General features: G+C 39.3%; 1 protein-coding gene across 1 annotated transcript in view; it reads left to right on the top strand.

Annotated features, from left to right (window-relative positions):
• SPON1 (spondin 1) overlaps positions 1-14,732 on the top strand; it is a 187,713-nt gene that overhangs the window by 141,641 nt on the left and 31,340 nt on the right. Inside the window, exon 7 of the mRNA XM_071455302.1 lies at positions 13,364-13,428. Within this exon, the coding sequence (XP_071311403.1) occupies positions 13,364-13,428 (65 nt within the window). The remainder of the gene's footprint in view (positions 1-13,363; positions 13,429-14,732) is intronic.

Below are 14,732 nucleotides of genomic sequence, written 5' to 3'. Positions count from 1 at the left end.
CTGCTAGGCCCCACTTCAAGGAAGTGATGCCCTTTGTCATCCAACTGAAATGTAAAACATTTGGGAATTGTGGTGATATTTTCATCAAGAATGTTATTGTAGGAAATTCTTTCATTAAGGAATTGTGAATTAGCTTGTTTTCCCTGCTCAGATGCTGAAGTTTCATTTATTTGAACACTGCCTTTAAAGCAGCTATTAGAAAAACAAAAGGACCACTCATCTAAAATAAAATAATTAAAAAGTAAATCACTGCTGACACCAAAGTGTATTTAAAAGCAGCTGCAGTCAATAAGATGGTTGGATTTTAGTTCACAAAAATGAAAGGCATGCACTCACATGGGAACAATAATGCTGGGTGATTTATTGTAGAAGACTTGTGCAGAACAAAGCAGCAGAAATGTGGACCTGAAAGTGGAAAAAGAAACTGTAAATGTTTAAGGCTTTTTGTAATTTCTTGTGGAGCCATAGGAAGCAGTAATTAAGAGAAGTCTTTGAAAAGATTGATACAATTGGGACTGGTCAGGAAGAGAGAGGCATTCAGAGCAGTTTAGAGATCCCTGACCCTAGAAAATGTACAAAGAACTACACATAAAACAGGTGGGAAGTAAGAAATCCTAATTACTTCAGAAGTCTGATCATATCTTATAAAGTGTTAAATTCAGATTCACCTGGTCATGCTTATAGCATGTAGCACCTTCTTCAAAAAGAGTCATAGCTTTTGTATAATCCAATTATTTCAGAACGAAACTAACATTATTCATGAACAATATCTGGCTTTTCAAATGTTCTTGCCTGTTGTACAGAGCAATTCTGACTCAGAAAATGAATAATTGATAAGGTGTAAGCCTTGGAGCAATTGGTATCTTTTCAGATCTTTGAGAAGGAGATTTGCTTTCATTTCTAAAATGAGCAGAACATTTTGGAGAAATTGAAGCTGGGTGGTTCAGAGCATTAAACCTTGGCTCAGTAGAAAGTGGGTTTTGTTCCCAGAGTTTTCACAAATGTTTGTCTGATGGGAGGAAAGTCTACAGAAAGAGATCGTGCTTAAAATTTCAGGTAATTCTAAACTCTGAACACTGACTGTGTTCAATTAATTAATTAATCAGCTGGGTGGTGAGGGAAAAAGACCATGTGAGACACCAGGAACTGTTCATCAGCAGAGAGTACTGGATCTAAGGTCCCAGACTTTGAAGATATTTTGTACATTTTCCTGACCATCAGAGTAGATCTTACTGGAGATTGGATTTATTTTTTCCCTGACTGTAGGATTTCTTTCTAGACCATATTCTATCTTCCCTTTTATTTCATTTACAGAGTTCATGTGAAATGTTGGGTGCTCTGTTTGGATTTTATAACAGCAAACAGCACTGTAGGAAGTCTACCAGAGTGCAGAAAACTTTGTTAGGACTGTCAAGACAGAATGGAGTGGCAAAAGGTCACTTGTTTTCTGACTGGGGTAGAGATGGATGAGGGTGAATTAATAGTTGGAAATAAATTTCTATTGAAGGCTATTTTTTTTTTTTTTAAGCATAGATTATAATACAATGAAACCAAGAACAGGATGAGAGATAGCAGGTGTCCAACTCTCTGGATGGTATTGGGGGAAAGGAAATGTTTAAAATTTTCGTGTCCCTTCCTTAGACAATGCCCTGGTTTATAAGCCTGTTCTAGCCAGGTCCATATCAAAGGAAATCCATTTCCTTTTCAAAGCTGTGCCTGCTCAGGGTCTGGTTTAGAGTGTGCCTTTTAGCTTGCTTTTACATGGGTTTTGGCTTTGTGAAAGTGGGGTTTGAGCCATAAATTACCCTTAGTTGTTTTGTTAGTTTACACAAAATTAATGTAGTTTGGGTTTCTCAGACAACTCAATTGTGCTGGCTGGATTAATCAATGGTTTAACCACAAATTCTTCTCTTCTGAAAGAACATTTCCATCAGTTTGTTTCAGTGTGCAACTGCAGTGCCAGGAGAAGGCAGGAAGGGACAACCCTGTGAATTTTGGGTGCTTTTGCATTGGAAACACGAATGCTGAAAACATTAATTCTGATTAACCACAGGGTGATGTGTTCTTAAAGCCACTCCAGTGGAGAGAGTCCAAGCACTGCCTTGGTAATAACGTGTGGCAATTATTAACCCCTTTGGAAGCTTGCCCTTCAATAAGGCGGCTGTTCTAATCTCTTTAGAGATTAATTAAAAGAAAACAACCTAATTTTATTTCAAGGGATAGCAAAAGATTTTAATAAGTGGCCAAACACCTGGAACAGGACTTCAGTGGGGAGCAGTCTGTACAAATAAAATAGTGAATAATGGTGGTGTTAAGTGTTCTTCTGGAAATCCCTCAGCAGGAGCCTGGTATGAGAGAGGATGTGAGGGAGAGAAAGTAAAAGATAAGTAAAAAGTAAAGTAAAAGAAGCAAAATAAATGTCTGTACATGGTATCCTTGATTTAAGGGAACTGAGCACAGTTCTAACACTGGACAATCCTGATCACAGAGTTACGAGAAGAGACCTAAAGGAATAAAAATGAGATGATCACAACAGGACTACAGACCTAGGTACTTTACTAGGGGAATGAGAACTACCAAAGTTTATTAAACATGTAATTACTGTGCCTTTTTTTGGGACTGAACAGGCCATGCAATATTTAAAATGCCTGTTTCGTGGCATAAGAATGCATCATGTCATTTCATGATAACATGGTTAACAGCTAAACTTTGTTTATTATTATTAATAAACTCTGTTTATTATTATTTAAATTTAAACCTAACTTCAGAACATCAGCTTTAGAAATAAGCCTATAAACAGGTCAGTGTACACAAGATTTCAAAACAACTACTGAAATAACAAAGGATGTACCTCCCAATAAGCATTTTTAGCTGAGGTAACAGCCTTGGGGTGTGTCCCTACCATTCTTTGGTATCTCACAGCTAAAACTGAAATACTAATGTTTATCCTGACCTCACTGCAGTGAGGTTTGTCATTAATTGTTTCTCATTAATTTCCTAGAGTTAACATTGTGAGTACAATGCAACATGGCAAATTCCTGCTTTTAGAGTGCAAGTCCCTGTTTGTGGTCTTCAACTTAGAACTATTCTAATAATAAAATACCTACATGAGTGCTGCACTCAGCAATTTTATGTGTATGGCCTTTTCCAGTGCACTTCAGGAGGCTCCTTAAGACAAACACCTTTCTTCATGTCTGGCTTATAACTGAGACAACATCAACCATTTATATCTGATCACTACAGGGTGACATGCAGCACTGTGGCTCCAGGGTTTAACTCCTGGTTTTCTCTTCTGTTTTGGCATTTCTAAATAAGCAAATAGGAACCCAAACAGTACTTTCTACAGTGGAATTAATAGTTCTTCCCTAGTATGTTAATTATATTGAGTGCAGATGTCACTCTAGTAGCATCTCCTACAGTATTTAATGCTGAATTATGTAATTCCTCTTTTAATATTAATTCTACTCAGTGGCACATAGAAAGTGCGGTCATATTAACTGATGTAAAGATACTTGGAGCTCTTTAAGCAACAGGTAGGGAGATATCCTTCATCTCACCTCCTACACTCCTCTGGGAGAACAGTTAGTGCTAAACAACTTTCAAAAACAAGCAAACAAACCAACAATCACCCAAAACCCAAACAAATCCACAACAAAATGCCATTTTCCTGCTGTTTAACTGCTGGAAAGCAAGGTGAACCCCCCCAGATGGATGACAACATTAGCCACGCTCAGACCACTGAAATTTCTAAGCAGGAAGGAAATTTTCAGGGCCAGTCTCAGTTTCTGGACTTGCCCCTGTGGATGTGGATGGGGAGATGCACTTCTTGCAAGAGAGAAGCAACAGTATTAACAAGCCAAGCAGAACTAGGCCAACCTGGAGCCCTTCTAGGAGACGACCAAGTCTACAATGTAGTTGTCACAGCCCATGCTTTCATAGTAATTTTGTTCATAGTTATAGCAATTTTATCGGAGGGTTTGGACACTGACTAGTCCCTCTAATAATTGGAGCCCCAGACATAGCATTCCCACAAATAAACAACATAAGCTTCTGACTACTCCCCCCATCCTTCCTTCTCCTCCTAGCATCTTCCACAGTTGAAGCAGGTGATGGCACAGGCAAACAAACCAGCAAACACCCAAAACCCAAACAAATCCACAACAAAATGCCATTTCCATGCTGTTTAACTGCTGGAAAGCAAGGGTGAACCCCCCCCCAGATTGATGACAACATTACCCATGCTCAGACCACTGAAATTTCTAAGCAGGAAGGAAATTTTCAGGGCCAGTCTCAGTTTCTGGATTTGCCCCTGTTGTTGTGGATGGGGAGATGCACTTCTTGCAAGAGAGAAGCAACAGTATTAACAAGGTTCAATGATAAATTGCTCCAGTGATTTAACAAAGCCCACCTGAGTATTTACTGCACCAGGATGGGGTCAGACAAAAGTGGCAGGGAGAGGCTCCCACTGAGCCACAGGCTCCAGAAAAGACCCCCTTACAAATCCTTGCTGGAAAACAGGACAGGAGAGTTCCTTGTCAGAGAAAAATAAATGCTCCCCACTGCCCTAAAAGCCAGTGCTGCCTGTAGGTTGGGCAGTGCAGTCTCCTCTGTCTGTCTGTCTGTCCTCACTTACAGGGGTGCAGAAGCAAAGCTGAGGCAGAATTAAAGTCCACCAGCAGAATCAGGGCCGCCAGACTGGAGCTGCTCCCTGTGGAGGAATGCAGAGACAACCCTTGGAGTCACACAGGGCACACAGAGCTGCTTTCCAAGGGCAAAGGAGCTGCAAGGGAAGGAGGTGGTAAAGGCAGCCCCTGACGGGAAAAATGGCAACATCTCCACTTCTTGGAGAAATCCCTGATATTCCCCTAAAGCCCTGCTCTCCTGAGTCCTGGCAGAGATGTAGATGACTTTATCCCCAATCCCAGCCCCATTCTGGTCATTAAAGCCTGAAGCCGGTGAATGTCACAGCATGAGCTGTGAGGCTGTGCTGTGCCAGAGGAAGGCTCACGGGGCAGAGCTCTACTGGATTTATTGGGGGCTGGCAAGGGATGGAAAGGTGATTTCCCTAAGATAATATTCATTTCCAGACTACAGAAAATACAGATCTTTGATTCCTTAACTTGCTAAAAAGCTATATTCATTCTGGGCTTTTTGGTAAATTTTGGTTTGGATTTTTTCTTTTTGAAGAAATGGTAAAGGGTGGCTTAGGCATGTTATTGTTACTGAAGGGAAATTAGGCTGTTGTGATTGCCTCTGTACAGCAGCTAAAGCGCATTTAGAAAATGTTATTCTACATCCTGAATGGAATAAAACCCCTACATTGATTTGTCAAAGTGCTATCAAGGGTCAGGAAAGCTCACCTCCTGAGCTAATTTGCTGGTCTTATTTAAAACGCCTTGCTATTAGCTAAATAATTATTTCTCCTATTTCTCCTCTGCCCAAGCTCCTGCATTTGGCTAATGTGTGAGCAAAGCATCAGGAAGAATAATTGTGACACCTGGAGTCTCAGTGCTGGCATTTAGCAGATGACAGAATTGTTCTGTGCCCCCATTCCTTGGGCTGCTTCTCAGAGCAGACCCAGCCTTCTCCTGAGCTTTCCTGCTGCTGTTTAAGCAGTTGAATTTCACTTATTCCTAGCATGCCCAAGAGCCTGTCTCAATGCTTTCATCCCTGACTGTTTTGAGACTATTTCAAGGAGCCTGAGCAGAAAAAAAAAATAAATGCTGTAGTTACCTGGATATGAATCTGATGAGTGAAACTAGTGATTTAAACCAGTTTTATCTTTATCTGCAGTGAATGCAGGTTTTGTCTTGCCACTCAGTTGCATACAGCTGCTTTATTGCACACAGAATGTGTTGGATTGGTGTCAAGGGCCTTTTTCCCCCCATTTCTCTTCTGGTGTCCAATCTTCAGAGAATTTAAAATAGCAGTAGCTTTATAGCACTTAGCTTTAAAGGCCAGGTTAGCCTAAAGGATCTATGGAATTGGGAAAGTTAAGACAAGAGGAGGTCAAAAGGGTTTGTGTTGGATAAACCTATTAAGCAGAGGGTGGGAGTTGCCCACTTAAGGTCAGCTCAAAAATCTAGTTTGATCCCCTTTAAAAAGTAGGCATTTTGAACTGTAGTAAAAAGATTTCCCCTTGGGTGTGGCAAAGTGATTTAGGATCCCAGATTGTTTCTTTAGTGCTCGAAACAGCAAAGCATTGGATGTAGAACAAAGCAGTGTGTGCAGTAGAAAATCAACATGCAATCAAGAACTGGATTCCTGAGAGAGACTCTTTTCTAAGGAATCTGCTCAGGCAAAGAAAATGAGAGCTCAGATCCTCAGAGCATACCTAGGGCTCATTAACACACACTGCTAAGCTTTACACTGTGCAAAACATGAACTATTGCTTTATTGGGAGCACCCCAGATTATGTAACTGCACCTTCATGGAAATAAACCAGCACATCTGATTTTCAATGTTGCCATTAGCAACAGCTCTGTTATCAATTTCAGCCCACATTCACCTCCTGAAACCTCCACCCCAGTGAAAGGAAGCCCTGTGGGACAGGAGTGCAGAAGTTGTTAATGCAAAGTGAGCCTGTGCTTTTGGGATATAAACCCAGATTAACAATGAACACACTTCTTTTTGCATCCCATCCTCGTAACTTTTCAAAAAGTCGGGACTTATAATTCCTGTAACACCCTCAGAAAGCTTATTTTAAAACACACAATGTCAGCTGACATCTGTGCAATCACCACCCTGAAATGGTGAAGCTTTGACACATATTTCCTGCAAAATATGGACAATACCCACATTTGGGGGAAATTCTCAGCCTGATTGACTGACAGAGAGGTTTTTCTTTGTAAAAGTGAATACAAAATTGCCAAGCATCCAGTTCAGGAAAGCTTTCCTGTACAGCATAGCAGTTAAGCTGGGACTGACAGAGGTGCTGGGTTATTTGCTCTCCTGAAGCAGGGATGTTTCAGGCAGTAACAGTTCAAAAATGGATTTAAATGCTCAGCTTTCCTTCTGTTTTTATTCAGTTTCACCCCAGCAGTATTTCTTTATCTATCTCAAGCCCAAAATTGTGTTTTTAGTAATTGACTGTTTATTATTAAAAGTCTGCAAATTCCTCCAGACTTTTATAATTGGTGAACTGAAAAACTCAGATTTTGTATTCCCTGAAATGGCATTACCTATTTTTCAAAGAAAATTAACAAGACTTTTAAATTAAAGAAACAGCTATTTGTACAGGGAAATATTGAATTTGTAGGTACTGTGATCAAAAAATGAATTCCATTCAGGCATATTTATATATCTTATAATATGTGTGGCTTTCTCAGCTGCCACAAAGTTGCTGTCATAAACATAGAGAAGTCAAAGTAAAATGGGCAATCACAATCCTGGTATAATTCCACTGGCTGAAATGCATTTTTGCTTTTGCTGATGTTAATTCCAAACCTGTGCTACTGGCTTTAGGTATAATCTGCCTAAGTCAGTCATAGATTTAAACAGAATTTAGTCACCATCAGATGATAAAAAGAAATATTTGTCTTTAATTATGGGCATTTTTCCCTTCCAAATGAAGCAATTTGTGACTAAAAGCTTAACCTTTTCAAAAATGCTCTTTTTTAAGAACTGGAAAAAACTAGTAGTTGTACATACTTTCCTAGCAACATCTCTTCATGTTGAACTGCATCTCAGCTCTGCTTTTATCAGAGAAATATTTTGTTATCACAAAAAGACACCTACTTCCTTTTTCTTTTGAAGTTTTTACTAATTTCAAAAATGAGCCTACATCAGTATCCCTTCTGATTCAAATACATCTGCAAAACTGAGCTAGGAAAGTTTTCTACTGATTTTATCCACAGCAGAAAACATGCCATACTTTGAGTATTATGCCATGGAAGTCCTTTATTTGTTAGGCATTAATTAACCAGGTATTTTGCATTAGATAATACTTTAAAGGCAAGATTGGGTTTTTAACCTTTTCTGTGATTTCTGTGTGTTTGCACACAATGGAGGTGGAATAAGGACAATTTATACCAATCATAGAAGACTGATCAGATTTAAGAGCAGCCAACAATTCCTCCAAAGCACTACATCATTCTAATTTTTATAGCATTTGGTTCCCCACAGAACTGTGCAATACACTTTTTCATGCTCCCTTTATCTCTTTCTCCTTTAATAACAAATTATTTTTGAGGGGAAGGATGATCCTGCAGGGGAAGATGCTATCTTAGAACTCAGATATGTAGGTTTGTTTCCAGAAGACATTCAATTCATCATCTGGGAACTGAAGATAATGTTGCTTTTTTTCTACTTTTTGAGTCTTGTGAAAATGAATTCACTGTGGATAGAGAGGCATTCAGATAGTGTGAGGAATGTTGTGGAAGGAATTAAATGTTCTCTGTTCTAAAACAATGGAATGAATGCCAAGCAGCAGCAGCATGAAATGAGTGAAATTGAGCTCTGGCCCAAAGCAGGTGTTTTCCATTCCCACAGTTCATTGGCTCTGACTCTGATTCTGATGTCAGATAACACATTAATTTGTTTAGCTGATCCAAATCATATCATTATTGCAAAGTGCTAAGTGATCTGCACACTGATAGCTTCTAACATTATTTGGCAGACCTAAAATTAAAATAGTAATGAAACTTATCAAAATGGCTTGGAAATAGTATGGAATAGATGCTATTCCATGTTGGTTACCAAAAAGTAACAGGAGCACATGGAATAACTTACAGGGCTTTCTGGGTCCTACTAATCTCTCTTTCACTCCAAAGGTATTCAGATCATACTTCAAACTTTTGCTGAAAGCTTTCATTACTTTTTAGATGGATTTTACCCTTCAAAAGTGTTGTTTTAAGTCCCCTTGGTTGGGAAAGACTTCAAATCAAGTTCTATCTTGAATGCTGCCTTTTTGAGAAATGTCCCACTTTCTGTTCTTGAAGTGAGGAAATGCTTTTAAACTTTTGTAGGTGCACAGTAAAGGGTTTTAAGTTAGCAGTGCTTTTATACCACAGGGTTCTGTGTGTTGCCATTTAATTACTTCATTCTGCATCAGCATTCATTTATACATTGCAGGACCAAATGGATGGAAAGCAAAGGATTAATTTTTTACCAACTTCAGAGTAACAGTAAGGCTGTCAGTATCAGAATGACATTATCAACCTTTTAAAATCATGCCATTAGAACTTTTTGGAGAGGAGTACTTTTATAGGGAACAGCTATTGAGTCAAACACTCAGCCCCAGCTTGAACACCAGTGTAGAAAGTGGATGTGGAGAAAAGGAGAGTTGTTTGCAATTTTTTGCATGTTTTAATTTAGGCCACAATCCAAATTAAATTGAAGTCAACCTGGAAACCACTTTGGCTCCACTTGGACTTCTTGACCAAGTTTGAAGCCTGTAGAGAAGGAGCCATTCTACTTCAAATGGAAGCTGGAGTCCTGTAATTGTACTTAAAACTGAAACTGCAGAAGCAGCTTTGGGAGAAAAACCAAGTTTTGTCAGTGATTGTGTTCAACCACACTTGAGGGATTTTCATCAGCTCCAAGCAGGAGCATTGGTGCCCTGCCCTTTTACTTCTGACAGTGAAACTTTTTGACACTCCATCATTTTGCAAACAATGTCATTTTCTCTGCCAAAATGTAAGAGTTTCATTACTTTGAATAATTTCTTCCAAGATAAATACAAAATTGATGACAACTTGCAACATACAGTGGTGAAAAAGTCCCAGTTCTCTTTTCCATATTTTGGTGGAAATTTGAGACTTTGTTTACTTAAATTATTTTAATTAAAGCAAAAATTTGGATATGAAGAGTAAAATGGGTACAAATGTAGGACAGAAAGCATGGAGAAAATCTTAATAAAATTATATTTTCATTATATTAAAAAATGTGGTGGTTTTTGCCTCTACTGAAAAGTCTGTGCAGTTGGTTTTTCAAGGCAGTTGGGTTGCATCAGCTGGTTATTTGTTACTAATTTGTGGGTTTCTCTTCAGGCATTTTATATCCTCTCAGCTTCTACCATCTGCCAATAATTATAGCTGAAGAGACTGGCCAGCAAATCGAAGCACAGTATCTTGTCCATAGATTGCTCTCCATCCATGGATTGTTCACAATTCCTGGGTAACATCAGTTTCCCTGGGCTGCTTAAATTTATCATGTTTGTCCTCAAAAGCGTGGGGGTCAGCTGGAGGGTCTGGAGCCGAGGAGGAGGAAGGTCACTGCTTTTAGGGGAGCTCCCCAGCCTGGGGATCCCTGCAGGAGTTTGGTGAGATGCAGGGCAGTGGGGCAAGTGGAGCTGGCATCCGCAAGCCTGGCAGCCAGAGCTCACCAGAAACATTGGGAATGTGCATGACAGAGACACCTGCACAATCAGAATATCAGTCTGGAATCATATCAAGTTATATCTTAATCCCATGTCATTTTCAAGGAGCTCTAGCTATGAAAAAATGTGTATTTTCATTGCAGGCTCAACAGAATACCAGATGATACTTTTTAAAAATTTATTTTTTATTTTTATTTTATTTTATTTTTTTATTCAGGTGTCTCTGAATTCAGTTTGCATCTGAATTTTCACCTCCCTTAAAATTTCAGGCTTGTCTGAATGCACCATGCACTGCCCCTTATTTCCTTCCCTCTACACTTACTCCTTAGCTGTTAGTCACTGCTCATCTGCTCTTGGTGTTAATTTTTAATTTGAGCAGCACGTGTTGAAATGCTTTCAGATGTGGCTGATTTTGATACCAGTGACATAATTACTGCCTGCTATTAGATAAGCAGTGCATGACTTTGATAAATGTAACCATCTATGCTCATGACAGACTTTTGTTGGGATGTAAAATGCAGAGTTAATAATTTTGAATGCAAATCTCTTCTGAAGGCAAGTAAAGGAAGATGTGCCTGGCTAGAAGGTTTTAGGATATTGAAACAAGGGAAATTAAAAATTAAGGAAAATTTTGTTGTCAGAGACAGACAATGTCTTTTAACTTCAAACCTTTAACCTAATTCGTTTCATCAGTTACTTTTTAAACCACTTTGAGTGCAAAACTGTCTCTCTGTGGTGTTTGTGAGGTCCCCAGGACAAGGGAAGAGATGAGACTATGACTCCATATTCTCAGAAGGCATAATTATAATATAATATAATATAATATAATATAATATAATATAATATAATATAATATAATATAATATAATATAATATAATATAATATAATTAATATATTGTCACAGACATCTTTTATGAAAAATCCTTTCCTTAGGATTTTTTCTCCTGAGAAGCTGAGAGGCCTCAGGAACAAACTGTAACCAATGGTTATCTGCTGCTGTGGAATGCAACAGGTGCATCTGGGATTGGTCTCATAGAGTTGTTTTGAATTAATGGCCAATCACAGCCCAGCTGGCTCAGACTCTCTGTCCAAGCCTTTGTTATCATTCTTCTTTCTTTTTCTATTCTTAGCTGGCCTTCTGATGAAATCCTTTCTTCTATTCTTTTAGTATAGTTTTAATATAATATATATCATAAAATAATAAATCAGCCTTCTGAAACATCCTCATCTCTTCCCTCATCCTCAGACCCCTGTGAACACTGTCACAATATTATATATTATATTATATTATATTATATTATATTATATTATATTATATTATATTATATTATATTATATTATATTATATTATAATGCTATACTAAAACTATACTAAAGAAAGAGAAAGGATACATCAGAAGGCTTAGCAAGAATGATAATGAAAGCTCGTGACTCCTCAGAGAGTCACTCATAGCTGGCTGTGATTGGTCATTAATTAAAAACAATTCACATGGAACCAATCAAACATTCACCTGTTGGTAAACAATGTCCAAGCCACATTCCAAAGCAGCAAACACAGGAGCAGCAATCAGATAATTATTGTTTTCATTCCTCTCTGAGGCTTCTCAGCTTCCCAGGAGAAAATCCTGGGCAAAGAGGATTTTTCAGAAAATATCATGGTGACAGTCTCTCTATTTGTGAAAGTGTAGAGGTGAGAAGAAGGCTGCCCTAGATGAACCTGGGTGTGCTGAATCTCTCCTGCATGGAGAGTGTTGGGCTGGTGCTGCTCACCCAGGGTGTGCCTGCCCCAGAGGATCTGCCTGCTGTTTGATTGCTCCCTGCCAGCACAAAATTCTCTTTTTTCTACCTGTACCAGTGATGTGAGAGCTTGGTAAAATACCTTTATACTTACTTGCCTTTGTAAAGTTGGATTTTCAGTATATCTTTATACTTATTTGCCTTTGTAAAGTTGCATTTTCAGCTGTCATAGCTCAGGACACTTCATGTAGGATTTTCCCTGGCATCTGCATTTATAAAAATGATTTCCAAAATGTGGCTTTTCCATCCACTCAGGCTAAGGGAGAGGTCATGTCACATTTATATTCCTGAGGCTGAAAGCCTCCTGTGTCACAGAGAGGGTCCATCATCTCTGCAATGCCCTTGCTTTGGTGAAGGGAGGGACTCAGGGAATATTGAGACAACCAGTGGAACCTGTTTTTCTTTGAGCTGTGGTGTGGATGGACTAGGGCTGGTCTTGGGTGTCAGAACTGTTGCTATCAAGCAAGAAATGGCTCTGTTATCACTAAACTGAAAGGTCAGCTCTGCTGGAAGTGCCAATTACTGGCAATACCTGAAGTGGGTTTCTTGGTCTAATTGGGAAATATTTTTAAAAGACAGTAGAAATCATGGGAGTGAACTGTGAACTTTGTGTCCCTCCAGGTGAATTACTGGTGTGTATTCCTAAGGGAGAAGGGGAAAATGCTTCTGAAGAAGTGTGACAGATGTCTTTGGGGCACCTGAGCCTTGTTAATGCTCTCCTGCCTTTGTCCTGAGTTTATTGTAGCAATATAGAGTTTAAAAGTGCTGATGCAAAGATTACAGCAGACTTTAGGAAGTAATCTTTGTACAGTGCTTTGTGGGCTTCCACAGATGGCTGCTACATTTCACCCTGTGATTTTCACATGCACGAATGGAGAAGAAAGAGAATATGCCACTAGTGCAGTGCATCCACCATGGAGCCTTTCCATCCTTCCATCCATCCTTCCACACATCAGGATAATAAATAACACATCTCACATGCTCTCAGGGTGTGCTGGGTTGCCCAGAGCAGCAGCCTCCAGTTTTTATCTGCAGACCTGTCTTGTATTAAGAGCAATTTTTCTGTCCTGGCTTTGTATAAAGCTTGGGAATCCCTGGTGGAAGCTTTCCCTCAGCTGATGATGCCAAACCACTGCTGCTGGTGTTTAAAGCTCATAAGTCACAGTTTGATCTCGTGCCTTGCACTTTTTTTCCTGCTGTAAAACATATTGCTTTCCTTTAAAAATGTTCTTTGTCTCTTTTCACAGAGTGATGAGGTTCTAACAGTCATCAAGGCCAAGGCACAGTGGCCAGCCTGGCAACCTCTGAATGTGTAAGTAAGTAGGGAATTGTCTGTCTCAAGAGCTTTGTGTTGGCTAAAGAAATAAGCTAAAATTTGTTGATAGATGAATTTGATGAAGTTTTCAACTTACTTTTTTTTTCTTTTTTTGGTGCAGTGTGTTTGATTGGTTTGTTGCTTTGTTTTGTTGTTTTGGGGGATTTTTCCCCCCATCTGCTTATCTCTTCTCTTCCTCTTTAGCATCTCTCAATTTTTTACATGCTTTGGTAGGCAGCAGGACTATCCCATGGAGTTTGTGCTTCCCACATATAAACAGTGATATTTATTCAATGCTTTTTCAAGTATCTTATACTGTTCTGCATGTAGTAGCAGCATTTTTGGCATCCTGTCTCACACTCTATGCAATGCACTGTTACAGCAAACCCTGATGCACCAACAGAAATCTCTCAAAGGACTAATTTTTCAAAATGCCAATCTGAAACACTCTGTGATGGTAGTGCATCCACCATGGAGCCTTTCCATCCTTCCATCCATCCTTGCATGCATCAGGATAATAAATTACACATCACACATGCTCTCAGGGTGTGCTAGGTTGCCCATAGCAGCAGCCTCCAGTTTTTATTTGTACATCTGTCATGTGTTAAGAGCAATTTTTCTGCCCTTGCTTTGTATCAAGCACCAACAAAAAACTCTCAAAGAGCTAATTTTTCAAAATGCCAATCTGAAACACCCTGTGATGGCCTCCTGATCCTGAATCATGGCTGTTTCCCCAAGTGAGGCAGGAATTTGCTTCCCAGGGTCCTGGCTCTGGGCTCTCCAGCACTCAGGAGAAAAGAAGAGAAAACTCCCCTTTCAGGGTGCTCTTGAGTTTCCTGGTGGCCCTTCAGGGGGGATGTCAGAGCAGAGCTGGTGGTTCCTGGATAATTTATCTATGCTTGGCCCAAAGTTCATGCTCATTATCCAAGCCCAAATGAGTGAGACCTACAAGAAGTGACAAAAGATGTGGGCACAGTAAAAGGGATCTGAGCTGACAGACAGTTAAATCCTTGGAGGAGCAGGGCAATTAGTTTACTGCAAGACAATACAGAAAAATAGTCCTGTTTTCTGTTTCCTGGGAGCAGGTAGTAAAGCACTGTGTCTGATTTTGTCACCTGTATATTCAGAAAGTATGTGAAGACTTGCAGGTTAGTTAAAAAAAAAACAAAAACCAAAAGCAAACCTGCAAAAGAGTTCAGTTTTCAGAAAACATCCCCAACCCTAAAGGGGCTTAGAAACTCTTAAGCAGCTTAGGACTTAAGCCATTCACTTTATCCTTTTCCCCTCTGCAAAAAAAGAGA

Source organism: Agelaius tricolor, unplaced genomic scaffold, assembly GCF_023055355.1.
Source record: "Agelaius tricolor isolate 1412-34295 unplaced genomic scaffold, bAgeTri1.0.p SCAF_46, whole genome shotgun sequence".
NCBI lineage: Eukaryota > Metazoa > Chordata > Aves > Passeriformes > Icteridae > Agelaius > Agelaius tricolor.
This window is presented reverse-complemented; position numbering and strand designations above follow the sequence as displayed.